The 13,361-nt window shown below is 51.4% G+C and overlaps 3 protein-coding genes across 3 annotated transcripts; all 3 read right to left on the bottom strand.

Annotated features, from left to right (window-relative positions):
- Window positions 1–3,110: 3,110 nt before the first annotated feature.
- On the bottom strand, window positions 3,111–8,102 carry SETTUDRAFT_148403 (uncharacterized protein). Its single transcript, XM_008025337.1, has 4 exons — window positions 7,390–8,102; window positions 7,147–7,337; window positions 3,907–7,098; window positions 3,111–3,848 (listed from the first exon to the last, which is right to left on the bottom strand). The coding sequence occupies exons 1-4, from the start codon at window positions 7,834–7,836 to the stop codon at window positions 3,215–3,217; spliced, it is 4,464 nt and encodes a 1,487-aa protein (XP_008023528.1). The 5' UTR covers window positions 7,837–8,102; the 3' UTR covers window positions 3,111–3,214.
- A 2,824-nt stretch (window positions 8,103–10,926) lies between these two features.
- On the bottom strand, window positions 10,927–11,827 carry SETTUDRAFT_168110 (uncharacterized protein). Its single transcript, XM_008025338.1, has 3 exons — window positions 11,712–11,827; window positions 11,495–11,638; window positions 10,927–11,444 (listed from the first exon to the last, which is right to left on the bottom strand). The coding sequence occupies exons 1-3, from the start codon at window positions 11,817–11,819 to the stop codon at window positions 10,998–11,000; spliced, it is 699 nt and encodes a 232-aa protein (XP_008023529.1). The 5' UTR covers window positions 11,820–11,827; the 3' UTR covers window positions 10,927–10,997.
- A 25-nt stretch (window positions 11,828–11,852) lies between these two features.
- SETTUDRAFT_168112 (uncharacterized protein) lies at window positions 11,853–12,988 on the bottom strand. The gene is made up of 3 exons (XM_008025339.1): window positions 12,678–12,988; window positions 12,387–12,610; window positions 11,853–12,335 (listed from the first exon to the last, which is right to left on the bottom strand). The coding sequence occupies exons 1-3, from the start codon at window positions 12,718–12,720 to the stop codon at window positions 12,177–12,179; spliced, it is 426 nt and encodes a 141-aa protein (XP_008023530.1). The 5' UTR covers window positions 12,721–12,988; the 3' UTR covers window positions 11,853–12,176.
- Between the last annotated feature and the right edge of the window lie 373 nt (window positions 12,989–13,361).

Here is a 13,361-nt window from a genome sequence, read left to right on the forward strand (position 1 = left end):
GCACTCTTAATCAAGGGAAGGAGGGAAGGAAGGAAGGAAAGAAGGAAGGAAGGAAGGAAGCAAGCAAGCAACGCAGGAAGGAAGGAAGGCAGGACCCAGTCCGATGTGTAGAAGAGAGTGGATGGACGCCACGGCGGCGGAGGCCATGACTTGATGTAGTCTTGTCGCGTCGCAGCGTTCAGGCCACGGCGACCAAGCTCAGCGTAGAGGCGTGCTCTTCTGAAACCGCGCCCGGGCTTGGCAGTGGGTGACAGTTTGCACGACGCCATTCCGCATTCATGGCCCGCCGCCGGCCAGGCTGCAAAGCGGGCCGGAGATTGGAGCGCGTGGGGAGATTGGGCCTGGCGGGCGAGGCGTCGAGACACGGGCGCGTAGTCGGCGAGAGAGAGAGAGAGAGAGAGAGAGGCTGAAGAGGCAGAGGCTGAAGAGAGCACCACCGCGTCGTCTATCTGGGGCGGCGCCTCCCCGCAGCAAGAAGAGGGTGCCGCGTTGACATGTTTGGAGCGCAGGGCCAAGCGATGCCGTTGTCGAGGCTGCGTGGTGGTGGAGGTCGTGGTCGTGGTCCAGGTAGAGCTGAAACGCGGTGGGGACGACAGGCCCGCCCAATGCAGACAGGCCCCGAGACTGCTCACCTTCTGGCCGCCTGCTCATCTCGCCTCCCTACCGTACGATTCATGCGCCACGCCATTACACACAGCGCGCCAGTGCATGCATTGCATTGCCCTGCCCTGCCCTGCCTTTTGGCCGCTGTGCACCTCGTTCGGCCTGACACCGCCTGCCCGCCCCCCATGATACTCGGCCCTCGCAAAACCAAACACCCACGGCCCAGCTGTTTCAATCTGCGTCAAGCATAGCACAGGACTCAGGCGAACGCTTGCCACCAGCCAAACCCCCTCGGCTCGTGCTGCTCGGCCGCCTGTCGTCTGGCGGTGCAACGGCCTGGCCCGACGCCCTCGGCTGCGGCGCTGCTGCTGCTACATGTACGCCTCGCCATGTGCCTGCACACGTCGCCCCCAAGGCCCAGCCTATACGCCCGCCGCTTCTCTGACGTTGCGTGCGCGACTCGTGCTACCCGTAGATTGGTTTCGACGCGGCAATAGTACGCATGAGAAACGCTCCTCGTCCACTCACGGCCAATCACCCCCTAGCCACGCCGAATGGCAAACACCCGTGTGCATAAACAACCACGCCCGCTGCCCACACGCTCTTCACCAACACCGCCCGCCCTGGCATAAACGAGCGGGACAAGACTGGCACTGACTGGCATATGCCATCGCTTTGCATCGCACATGGCTCACATCCCACCCCCCCACCGCGCCTCAATGCCTGCAACCAGCCAGATCCCGCCACACTGGCCTTGGGGTCCCTGGTCGCACCACCCGCATCCTTCGCCCAATGCAATCTATCTGCGCCGCATCGTCACCGCCCACTAGTCCGGACATCACCACCTAGGCCCTTTTCTTGCCCCGTAACCGCAGCGGCGCTTGAAACCAAGGCCTTCTCCACACCCATTCCTCTGCCTTTGCCTTTGCTCCAATGGATCCGCCCAACCCTCTTTGCCGCCACTATATTCAGATCGGCAATACTTTAATTTATCCCCCGAGCCAATCCATCAAGGGGACTTTGCCAAAAAAGAAACAACAAAGGAACAAAGACCACTCACTCCACTCACTCCACTCTCGGCCTTGTCAACTCAGCCTCTCCGCCTCATCCGCTCGCACCACGCCGCCCAGAGCTTGTCTCCGAAGGCCTCGTCATGAGGCCACCCCGTGGTATTTGCCCCTCTTGCGTTTATGCACAGTCTTGGCTCTCTCTCTCTCTCTCTCTCTCTCTCTTCTCTGCTATTCCTCATTAATCAGCATCACCAACAACTGCATACCCCATACCATCAATCATGCCCAACAAAAAAACAACCTTGTCGCCTTTCCCCACCAAACCTGCCTCACTCGTGATTCACCCTACTTACCTATCTACCTACCACTAACCCTTTTTCCCTTTCTTTTTTTTGGACTCGTCCAATCCCCGGTTCAAGTGGAGCCAGCCGCTAGTCAACCAAACTACCACGAAATACCCTTGCCCACCATGTTACCCATCCACGCACCCTTGAAAGCCACCCCTTCCCACCACCAAAAAAAATAATAATACAAATACAAATACAAAGCCAACCACCATCATGACTAAGGGTATTCAATAAACCCTCTTTTGGATTTTCCAATAGTCTCTCCCCTGTTCAACCTAACTACATTAATCCAGTGGTCTGGATCCTTTCTCTCTCTCCTTCAGATATATGACTTATCGCCCAACTTTGTCCATACTTACTAGTTCCAGTTTGGGTTCTACCCAGGTAAATTGTCGTAAGTATCACTCATATATATGTATATGTATATCCAACTTTCTCCCTACAAGACAAAGACAAAGACCAAGAGAAACAAAGTATCATGCATTCCCCGCACACTTTTGTTGCAACAATTTACTCGGTACATGGACGTTGAAAGACTCTGCATAGTAGATCAAGATTGACAGGAACAAAACGTATGGAAAATAGAGAGAGAGAGAGAGAGAGAGATGTTACATGACATGACATGACATGACATACAAAAAAAAACAAGTGTTACAGCGTTACAGTGTTACAGTGTTACAATGCTACAATGCTACATTGATCTCATGAATACATGAATACATGAATACACCCCCCCCCCCTCTTTCCTTCCTTCCTTCCTTCCTTCCTCATTGTGCCGTCCCGATCCCCCCCAATCCCCCCCAATCCCCTTCCTTCCCCTCGTGTTCTACATGCTAGCCCCGTTGGTCACAACGACATGACATGGTTCAAAAAGGGAAACAAAAGATAAAGAAAGGAAAGGAAAGGAAAAAAAATAAAAAAAGTTCTAAACCCTTATACATCCGTTTCCTGTCTCTCTCTCTCTCTCTCTCTCTCCTTTTCTCCTTCTCATTCTCACTCATTCTCTCCTTTTCTCTTTCTCTCTCATTCTCTCTCATTCTCTTTCTCTCTCATTCTCTCTCATTCTCACCTTCTTTCTTTCTTTATTTCTTTCTTTCTCACCTACACAGATACCCGACCAGGAGGTTTCAAAAAAAAAACAAAAAAGATAGAAGAGATAGAGAAAGAAAAAAAAGAAGAAAAAAAAAGAAAGAAAGAAGGAGAAGAGAAGAGAAGAGAAGAGAAGAGAAGAGAAAAGGAAAACCCATACAACTACTACACATCCTCATCACTCTCGTCATCACCCAGCAACTCGCCTTCATCAGGGTCCACAACAGCGTAATCGCCTCTGCCTCTGGAAAAGCTGCTGCGAGAAGTATACGTCCTGCCGTAGCCGCCATAGTCACCGCCTCCACCACCGCCCCCCATGCGGCCCGCAGCCCACCGCCACACGCTGCCTGCGAGTAGCGGGAGCGCAGATACCACAGCAACAAAGCCCGAAACAGCAGCAATAGGCCACTTAACCCACACAGCATCACTATCAAAAGCACCCGAGCCGCCGCCCTCACCGAGCCGGATGCGGCCAAACTTGCCGTCCCAGTTGCGCCACACATAGTAACCGATTGCCGCCGCCGCGGCAAACGGCACCACGATAGCGAGGAAGAGGGCGAAGCCACCGATGCCGTGTTTCTTCTGGAAATCCTCTTCAAACCCAGGGCATGGATGCACTTGGCCTGTCTTGTCGAACTCGTTGCCGCCCTCGCACGTCGATAGCGGTATCTTGCGGAAACGTGTGTTGGCCCAGTACTCCTTGACCTTCTTGTCCTTGCATACCGCAGATGGGTCCGGCAGCTGGAGCCCCGCTACAAGCACGCAGTCGCCGCTGGTGTCGCGTTCGTAGTTGTATGCACTGTTCACTAGCATTAGTACATTGTCCAGCCATACCATATCTGTCATCAACGACTTACCATTCATAGTCACGCCTCGTGCACGAGCAGTTGCGCGCAATGTCGTGCATCTGATCAATGCGCTGCGCGTTGCGGCACTTGACACCTCGCTTCTTGCGGTGGTACTGCGCCACGTGCCCAAACAAGCATTCTGGCTCGTCTTGCTGGAGAGGGTGCTGTGGGCTCCATAGGTCGTAATCGCCTCGAGTAGGATCATGTTCGTCGAGCTTGCATTCCTTGCTGAACTCCGGCAGCCCGGAAAAGTCCAGGTTCACGGCAACCAGCTCCTTGCTGTCTTTGCCCCAGAGAAGGAAGTTGAGCGACGTATCGCTAGGCACCGTCGTGATGGCGTCCACACGCATCTTGCGGTCCGAAAACTTGTACAGATTCCATCCTTCGCCGCTGTCAAGAGAGTAGTAGACGTGGTCCGTGTCTTCGCCGCGACGGACAATGACGATAACAGAGCCTTGGTCGCCAAATTCCCACGCGTAGGTGCCCTTCTTGACCTCCTTCCATGTGATGCCTGCGTCGGTAGTCATAAACGTATTGGCCTCACCAAAGGTGCTCAACTCTGAGCCAACGTTGCCAACAGCAAGCATCAAGCCCACCGCCGTGGGTGACGAATACATCTCGCGCGGGTCGGCACGCTCCGTGTATCCATGAATGTGCAGACTACACTTGTTCTTGTCCGACACGTCGCAGGGGTACGCCTTGCCGTCCGAGTCTTTCTGTGGGGCTTGGAGAGGCTCCCAGTCCGCGCCGTCGTTGTGCGTAATGCGACTCTGCTTCTTCTTCTTGCTGCCCTTGTCCACCTCGCCAAGGTTGACAACCACATTCGCAACAGCAACACCCTCTAGACCCTGCATCTTCTCAAAGTCGACGTAGCCTTCAGTGTTCCTGTTGACACCGCTCAGACTCATGACGTAAGAAGTGCCGTTGCTGTTGCTCTTGATGATAGAACCATACTCTTGGTCTCGCTTCGGGTTGACCGTGACATGCAAGAACACTGCATGTGTAGAACTGTCCAGCACCGTGTATGCAGTCTGGTGGATGTCAAAGAACTTTGGAGGAAACTTGGCCTCGGCAAACGTATTGGCGTCAAGGCTGGCATCGAGGTGCAGCGTGTTGTCCTCGGCCTTGGTCGCAACAATGATGAACTCGGACATGGTTGCAAACTCCACCACCGACTTGAACTTGACGTCCTTCTTTTTGAACCAATCGTCGCTGGAAATGAGCTCTAGCGGAGCGTTGGACTCCTCGTTTGTGTGCTGTTCGCAAAAGACTTGCTCTTCCTTGACACTCCGTCCCGCCTCGCGCCAGACGAATGCGCACTTCTTCACATACGGCACAAGCGACTCCCAACTGTCGTCCTCGCCGTTCTTTTGCGAAACATAAGCCACCGTGTGGCATTCCTTGCTGCCAGCCTTGTCGCATCCCTTTCCGCCCAGCCAGATGATCCAGCCCTTCCGCTTGGGATGGAATTGCATAATCGGCAGCATTTCCTGGTTGGGGACAGCAGGTGCCTTGAAGGAATGGATGCTGTCGTGCAGTCCGCGGTCTTCCGAGTAATAAACCTTGTTGCCCGCAGTCAAAAAGTAGACATTGTTGTTCTCATACTGGTGAGGATAGATTCTGACAATCTCGTCGTCAATGGCCTTCTTCCACTTCTTTCCGTGGTCGTGTGTGATGTAGGCCGTACGCTCATCGGTAAGCATGACGACTGTCTCGTCCTTGCTCCGTTCATTACCCGTGCTCTCGCCTTGGGTGTTACGCTCAAGGTAGTACTGCTCGACGAATTCGCTGCCCTTGAACCTGGTAATCTCACTCGTAATCTCCTTGCTTTGAGGTGGTCGCTTCGATGTCTCGTCACATTGGCGCTCCACCTCCTTGTCCCTCTCCGTCTCCCCTTTGCACTGGTTGCCAGGAATCTTCCGCCAACCAGAAGGACCCTTGTACGTCTTTGCATCGCCTTCGCAAGCACCCTTTGGCAAGCTGAAAGAATTGCTGGGCTCACATTTCTTGTCTTTGCCTTCTCCGGTTGGCGAAAAGCCAAAGTCGCACTCGTAGTCCCTGAACTTATCGCAGTCGCACGGCTTGAAGCTTGGAGTCGGGTCTTTGAAGACCTCGCCAACAGAGCATTCGGCATCCCACTTTCGCCTTCGGAACAACTGCTTGTGACCCATGACACAGCTTGGATCGCCAGCGGCATCTTTTCGCACAGACCATTCATCGTCGAAATCGCTGTCTTTGCACTTGTTCAGCATGTCGCTAAAATCAAGGTGGATAATGACGTGCTCCCGGCCACCACCATCCTTCTTCTTCGATGCGTACAGCATAAATTTCAGGCTTGTCGAGTCGGGCAGGGTCGTCAATTCGCGTGCTCGGATCTTGTAGTCGAGTTTGATCTTTTTCCAGGTATCCTTTCTTCCATGTTTGAACGAGTACCTGATCTCGTCGGTGTCGCCTTCATCAAATACGGCCACCAGGACCGAACCTTGGTCGCCAAATTCGTACTTGTGTGCTTCTTCGAGTGCAAGTTCCCACGTGAGACCCGCATCATCAGAGACATATAGGTCGCCATCGCTGTACTTGTTGAGGTTGTCGCCCGTGTTGCCCACGCCCATGACGATGCCTGGCGCTGGGCTCGAAAAGACACGTCCGCTATTGTGCAGGTTGGTAACTGAGTGCAGATGGAGTTCATCGTCTTTGCCCTTGACTCTGAGTTTCTCAAAAGTTCTGCCGTCATCAAAACTGATGCGCGACTTCAGCTTCTTGTTTTGGCCAGACTTCTCCACCTCCTTGTAGTTGTCAACTATGTTCACCAGGACCACACCCTGTATATTCGCAATCTTCTCAAAGTCGACGTAGCCGTTCTCGTTGCGGTTTGTGTGTTCGACATTCTTGGTAAAGTATGTTCCGTTCGAGTTGCTGGTGTAAAGATTGCCCATGGTCACGTATTTGGATGTCATGACATCGACCTGAATGCTGTAGTTAGTGGATTCAAGAATCGTGTATGCGTCTTCTTCGATCTTGTGGTCGCCAAACTGGCCATGGTGCCACGAGTCAGTGTCTTGGGTGACGTAGAGGGCGAGTTCGCTTGAATGTTCGGCTTTGGCAGCGGCAACAATGTAGCCCTTGGTGGCGGCCATGTTGACCATGCCTTGCACCGTGCGCCCAGAAGACATGGTGGGTTCTTCCGAGTTCTTAAAGTAGCTGTGTTCTGTCAGTTGTTGCCATTATGCCTGGCCTGTCGCCACCTACTCGTCCGACACCATGAGCCTAAAGTCCTTGGACCTGTCCGAGTATTTTCCCCTTGTGATACACAATATGCGATCGTCGTGCTTGTCAATTCCTTGGAGGAACCTTTCCGAGGCTTTGGCCCATTGGCACATCAGGCGGTCGTCGATCAGCTTCTTGGGCTGCGTCTTGAAGCCATCGGTGGTGTAGTATGTCTGTGGCGAGTTAGCCGCGGAACTTGTGAAAAACCCGCCGAATTGCGCATACCCTTCCAAGGCACGGCGCCGTGAAGCAGTTTTCAATCTCGTTGATCAGTATCTTCTTATTGTCGAGCGCGTGCCAGCCCACGGGTACCGAGGGCGAGGGCGGCAGCTCCGTCTCAAAGCCGCTCCATGTTTCTCCCTGGTCGTACGTAATCCAGTGCTTCTTCTCGCTCAGCACCACAGCCACCTTGTTGTCGAATGGACTCTTGAGTATGCCCAGGCCCTGGAGGTCCTTTACTTGTTTCCAGCCCTTGCCGGCATCGTGCGACCGATATATCTTGCCCGTGTCGAGTTCTTGTACCAAGGCGACTCCAGAATCGTCAAAGTACAAGAGGTTGACGAGCTCGTTTTTGAAAGGTGTTGTCTCGACGAGCGGGTCGTCCTTTGCGGCGACCGTGGATGCTAGTGCCAGCAGGGCGGGCAGCAGGATGCCCTTAAGGAATTTCATCATGCATAGAGGCGACGATAAAAAACGCGTGTGGTGATGTCGAGAGCAGGCGCGACGCTTGAGAGAACAACTGGCGGGTCGACAATTGACAGCCTTGAGCAACAGCGCCCCCAATGATGACGCTGCCGATCTGAAACAAGTCGATGCGCCGCGACGGCGAAGGCTCCAACGGACTGCGAGACGAAGATTCAACGCCCAAAGGAAAGATTGACGGAAGACACAAAAGTAATGTACAATAATCTAGAGATGCGAGGTGGGATAGCGCGAGCAGTAGGCCCAACTGGACAGATGGAGCTGAGAGCCAGTCGCGCTTCGGCGGACATCCGCGGCTGCTGTCCCGCACTAAGACCCCCCTGTCACCAATGTCGCTAGTCCTCTCTCCAACCACTTGGACCTGAGCACGCCTGTTTCAGACGGCTGCTTCTTCCCTCTTCCGCCTCTATGCATTTTGACCGAAGCCGTCGGTGTCTGTGACACAAGGAAAACACGGCGAAGAGAATCTTGCAGAATATGCCCCTGCGTAAGCAGTGGTGAAAACGGCATATGCTTCGGCGCAGTAATACTCGAAAAGTATGGCCGCGCAACACAGTGTCTCTTTTGAAGGTCTGAACATTCTCGTTTTCGAGTGCCATCCTGCTAGAAATATTATCGTTGGTGTTCTTACAGCAAGGATTCCAGTTTTACTCTGAGGAAATCTCAAGCTACGTTTATAGCCAAGTCAGGCACTTACTAAGACGTCATGAAAGACGTTGAAAGTATGCCGATTATGAAACTGTCAGGTTTTCAAAAACCGAGTACATGGTACGGAGGTGGATGCTTTTGCTGATTTCTTAAGCAACGATAGGGCGTCTAAAAGCGAGGACAGAAGAAGACAGCCGGCCCAGCATCTCTGAATCCTAACCAGGGACATATGGCCCAGGCTTGAGACTGACACGTTCCATAACTTTGCTTACTAGCTTAGCTACTAACAAGAATTACGTAGAAAATCAATGTCATCGACAGCTGACATCTGCTCTCTTTCGCGAGATCATGTAGTATGCTAAATCCAATAGCTTTTTGAACCAAGTATAAAGACATAACAGTACGCCACACAGTCCATTTCCAGCTTATCTATCTATCATCTCGGGGTTGTATCTTCTATATGCAACAAGCACCAATCCGATCTTCTTTGCCACTATTAACATGGTGTTGTGGGCTGTACAAGCATGTTAGTCATACCTTAACATGTACACGATTCTGAGAGAATACATACGCAGCACACCTTAGACTTAGTTTTGACCAAGTCCCGGGTGCAATTCAAAGGGCACTTTCTGATCGAACCATTGGCACATGCCTGAGCATAATACGGAGATTCCACAGTGAGGCAGATTTTGCAAAAATCAGGACTGTCTGCCAGAACGGGCGTGGGTCCCATGAAAATGGCCAAGGCAGTGATGAGGATGGTGGACAAGGCCTTCATAATTGTGATGGTGGCTGTGTTAGTTTAAGAGAATTTAGAGGGAAAAAATGGGCAATATAGCGATGCGGGTAATAATGCAGAGGGGAATAGTCTTCTTTATATACGTGGGCGCACATCGGTGCCAAAGCTCTCAGGGGATACATAGTGATGTTCATTAGATTAGACTAAGTAGGAAAATACGGTATTATGTACATAGGACATCAGTAAGCGCTGATAATATTTTTACTCATTCTTATGAGTGATTTCGACGTGCTGACACAACGGCTTCCACAACGCAGTAAAGTTCCCCGAGAGTATACTTCTATCGGAATATGGGGATTAAGTAGTGAATAATGGCACTTGCTGTTAGATGTACAAGGCTGAGGATTTTGAACTTCATTTCCCGCTCATCTGTCCATGATCCGAGGGTTTTATCTTCCTTGTGCAACCAGCACAAGCTACAGCTCCCTCGACAATTAACAAGGATCCCGATACTGTATAATTATGTTAGTTCTACCTCAACATCAACATGAGTTTTAAGATAACACATACGCAGCACGCATCCACTTCTGACTTGACCCGGGCAACTGAGCATACCACTTCGCAGCTAGGTCTCTTGCCATTGGGACATTCTACTGCAAAAGTCGCGGTGTACACGTACGGGCAGGCTAGACACTCTTTCACTCGTTCATCTTTTGCTAGGACCAACATAGGTTCTGTAATGAGTGCAAACACACTGATGAGGATTGTGGAGAAAGCCTTCATTGGTGTTAATGGCGGCAGTGTTGATTTAAGAGAGCAAGAAAAAAGACAATGTCGAAATACGGGAGACACAAAGAAGTATATTCCTATTTATATACAGGGACGATCATTCGATACAGTGTACTCTATTAAGTGGTAAAAGCCGCCGCGTCAGCACATCGAAATCACAAATACATGGGTGCCCATGGATGTTAGCACAACAACTTGAGGTCATGGCACAACTAAGGCTTATGTACTTCGGGCCTATAATACCGTATAGGCGATGTAGCGTATGTAAGATTTTGTGAATATAATAGAAAATCTACCCACATCTCTAGGCAGGTAAGGCGTACCTACGGCACCTGATTTGCTAGATTGCTCTAGAAATTTTGAAGAGATTTGTAATATGTAACCTCTAATTATACATCAACAATAGAATGAAGAGCGATAATGTCACAAGTATCGTTAAAAGGCGGTCTCCATGTGGAACCAACCCGTATGACTGAGCCCGTATTTTTTAGATTGCTAGCCTAGCTGCGCTGCTTGGCTAAGCAATTGCACCATAGCATAACAACGGTAGATTTGAAATAGACTTACTTGTCTCCCAAAGCAGTCTTCAAGGGTATGTTAAAGATGGTTATATCTTATTATTATGTTTGATACAAATAGCAATTCCAGCACTTGAATTGTAGGTAGGACACGAGCTCCTTCGTAGTAGTTCAAACATCCTCGTGTTAGCGCTTACTTACTAATTAGCATTCGTCATCTCGGGTAACATGAAAGTTTCCAGACGAACCTTGCGTTCTTCCAGAATAGACCACCTTCAGTCGGCACGTGCTACAACCTGCGCCACAGTAGGATGGAGAGGAGAGAGTAAAAAAACATCAACAGTAGTGAACGAGGTTGCATCTTGGCAGTGAGCGATGGCATGGTAGATATATACTCTTACTCTTTTCAAGCCGTAAAGATGCCCAGATAAACCACTTTACTTTGTCCATGGCAAACCTAACTTATGCATCTCGACCGCCAACTGCAAGATGTAATCGATACTTTCGCACTGCGTCTTGGCCTTGTGCACGTTATCACCCCAAACATAGATACCATGTCTCCTCACCAGAATCGCGTAAGAATCCGGGTACTTTTCCATGGCCTCTTCCAGGCTCTCCCTCAGATCCTCCTCGTGTGCGGTATTCTCGATAATGGGAATGCGCAGACGGTCGTAGTAACCTAGGTTGCCCTGCTTCCCCCGGCCCTTTGGTATTCCCTTGATCTGCTCAATTTCTTCAATCTCGAAACAGGCGTCCTTGCCGGATTGGCGCTCGACGAGGAGAGTAACGAGGACGGCCCATTGCGAGTGGGTGTGGATGCAGCAGCCGGCTCCGCGTTCGAAGGCTGCCATGAAGAGGGGCGTGCAAGCCGAGGGTTTGAGCACCTCGAATGAAATCAGCCTCCGTGTTTATCGTGACGATGCGTGATTCGTACCTGTGGTCTTCTCAGGTATTCCTTGGTGTTGAAGTCCATGACGAACATGTCGGTAGGCTTCATGAGTTCCTTTTGCACACCACTGGGCGCAATGTATATCTTGTCTTCATGGCGTATGCTCGTTCCTCCACCTGTGCCTGTCACCTGGCGCAATCCCCATGTTAGCCGTTAGTCAAAGCACCTCTTCACTTGCGTCCCCGACGGCGGGGATCTTTACCCATCCCAAATTGTAGAACTTTGCACAGAGTGTGCAAATATGGTTCGCTGGGTGGTTTGGGTCGTCAGAGTGCACGAGCGCCTCGGCATCTTGTGCGTTGGAACCCATCCTGGCGTGTTGTTTATGAAGTTTCTTGGAGTCGCAAAAAGTGGTAGATTTTCCTAAGCCCAATGACGCGTTTGGCGTTGGGCGACCGCGAAGTTACCCCACGTGGTCCGGGCTGCTAGTCTTCACCCCCACTATTCTAGTCAGACCCGCTGCAAACTTCATCGCAAATCAAGCCAACATGCGCCTTGCAAGATGTTTGAATGAGTGTAGGTATTTATCGGCTCTAAAGAATTCAACGAAACAAAAAAGAAGACCGGCTTATGGACAGAGACTACGGCCTGAGGTATCATCGATGTCCGAAACGCTCATATTACTACCATATCCTCCACAAGGCTCGCGCGAACCGGGGTATCATGACTAGTTGGCCGGCTCATTATGCGCCAGAGGAGAGCTCTCGTGCTCTTTCTTCTTGTCGAGATGAAGCACATGCTTGATCTTGTCGCCAAAGCCCTGGCGATCGGGAGAGTGGGAATGGCCGCCATGCTTCTCTTTGTGGACGTTGCCAGCGCCGCCTCGCTGTCATTGGTTCAGCCTGGTTCCCGACACATATTCCATGGTTATACTTACCCCGGTATGGAACTCATCTTGCGGGTTGCGCTGGTTGATCTCGGGGACCATGTCGACAGGCCGACCCTCGTCAGACTGCGGCCCGACGCGAGGCGACTTACCAATGTTGCCAACTCCACCGCGACCAGTGGAAAACTCGCCGTCAAGAGATTCGCCTTGGATACCTTCACGGAAGAGACCTCCGTCCGTGTAAATCGTGTCGTCAGTGCCAATGTTGCCGGCGCCTGCATCGACAGTCAACTGGCGCTCTTGCGAAAGACGCAAGGCTATCATTGGAAGGGCACGACTAACCTCCACGCCCAGTGGAATGAACTGGCGTGCTTGACCTTGACATGTTGTTGTATTACTGATTTGAATATCGTCTGGATTATGAGATTTAGAGGGTAAAAATCACAGGGCTTTGGCTTCGAGGTTGCGAGGTGAGCTGAGCTATGTAAACGACATGGCAAAGCGTGAGCAAAAAAAGTCCTTATAGTCATTCCTTCGGTCCTGCAAACGAGCCACCGTTCAAGTGACGCAATGACGCAATTTTGTTCCAAGGCACCCCAAGTCATTGGCGCGCGGGATGAAAATAAACTTCCGTATTGAAAACAGGCATCGGCGTGTCTACGGCTGCTCGCCGTTCAATGAAGCTACTGCGCCAAGAAGAGTCGCGAGAACGAGGTACGGCATGAGTTTGGATGCAGTGCTCTCATTGTACCGGCCATGTCTTTTATGCGATGGTGTGAGGTGATGTGCCCTACCCGCGCGATAAGGCGGAGTGAATTGATTCGCTCACCAATTGACTAAGCGGGCGACATCCCACTGTTCGAGTTGGTGGTTGTAATCTTACACGACGCCTCCAACAAAAGGGTGTGCCAGAGTGCAGGCTCAGCTGGGGATTTTTGCTTTGGCAAAATATGCAGCGTATAAAAACGACCGAAAGATTTGCGGTCCTGCCTGGGGTGATTTGTCAATCCCAACGCAAGCATTAGG

Source organism: Exserohilum turcica (assembly GCF_000359705.1).
Source record: "Exserohilum turcica Et28A unplaced genomic scaffold SETTUscaffold_14, whole genome shotgun sequence".
NCBI lineage: Eukaryota > Fungi > Ascomycota > Dothideomycetes > Pleosporales > Pleosporaceae > Exserohilum > Exserohilum turcicum.

Coding starts and splice junctions, on each gene's coding strand:
- SETTUDRAFT_168110 (XM_008025338.1), bottom strand. CDS start 11,819: ATGGGTTCCAACGCACAAGATGCCGAGGCGCTCGTGCACTCTGACGAC. Junction 11,639..11,711: donor AGTTCTACAATTTGGGATGG/GTAAAGATCCCC, acceptor GGATTGCGCCAG/GTGACAGGCACAGGTGGAGG. Junction 11,445..11,494: donor AATACCTGAGAAGACCACAG/GTACGAATCACG, acceptor ATTTCATTCGAG/GTGCTCAAACCCTCGGCTTG.
- SETTUDRAFT_168112 (XM_008025339.1), bottom strand. CDS start 12,720: ATGTCAAGGTCAAGCACGCCAGTTCATTCCACTGGGCGTGGAG. Junction 12,611..12,677: donor TCATTCCACTGGGCGTGGAG/GTTAGTCGTGCC, acceptor CTGTCGATGCAG/GCGCCGGCAACATTGGCACT. Junction 12,336..12,386: donor AAGATGAGTTCCATACCGGG/GTAAGTATAACC, acceptor AACCAATGACAG/CGAGGCGGCGCTGGCAACGT.
- SETTUDRAFT_148403 (XM_008025337.1), bottom strand. CDS start 7,836: ATGATGAAATTCCTTAAGGGCATCCTGCTGCCCGCCCTGCTGGCACTA. Junction 7,338..7,389: donor CGGCGCCGTGCCTTGGAAGG/GTATGCGCAATT, acceptor AACTCGCCACAG/ACATACTACACCACCGATGG. Junction 7,099..7,146: donor AGGCTCATGGTGTCGGACGA/GTAGGTGGCGAC, acceptor GACAGAACACAG/CTACTTTAAGAACTCGGAAG.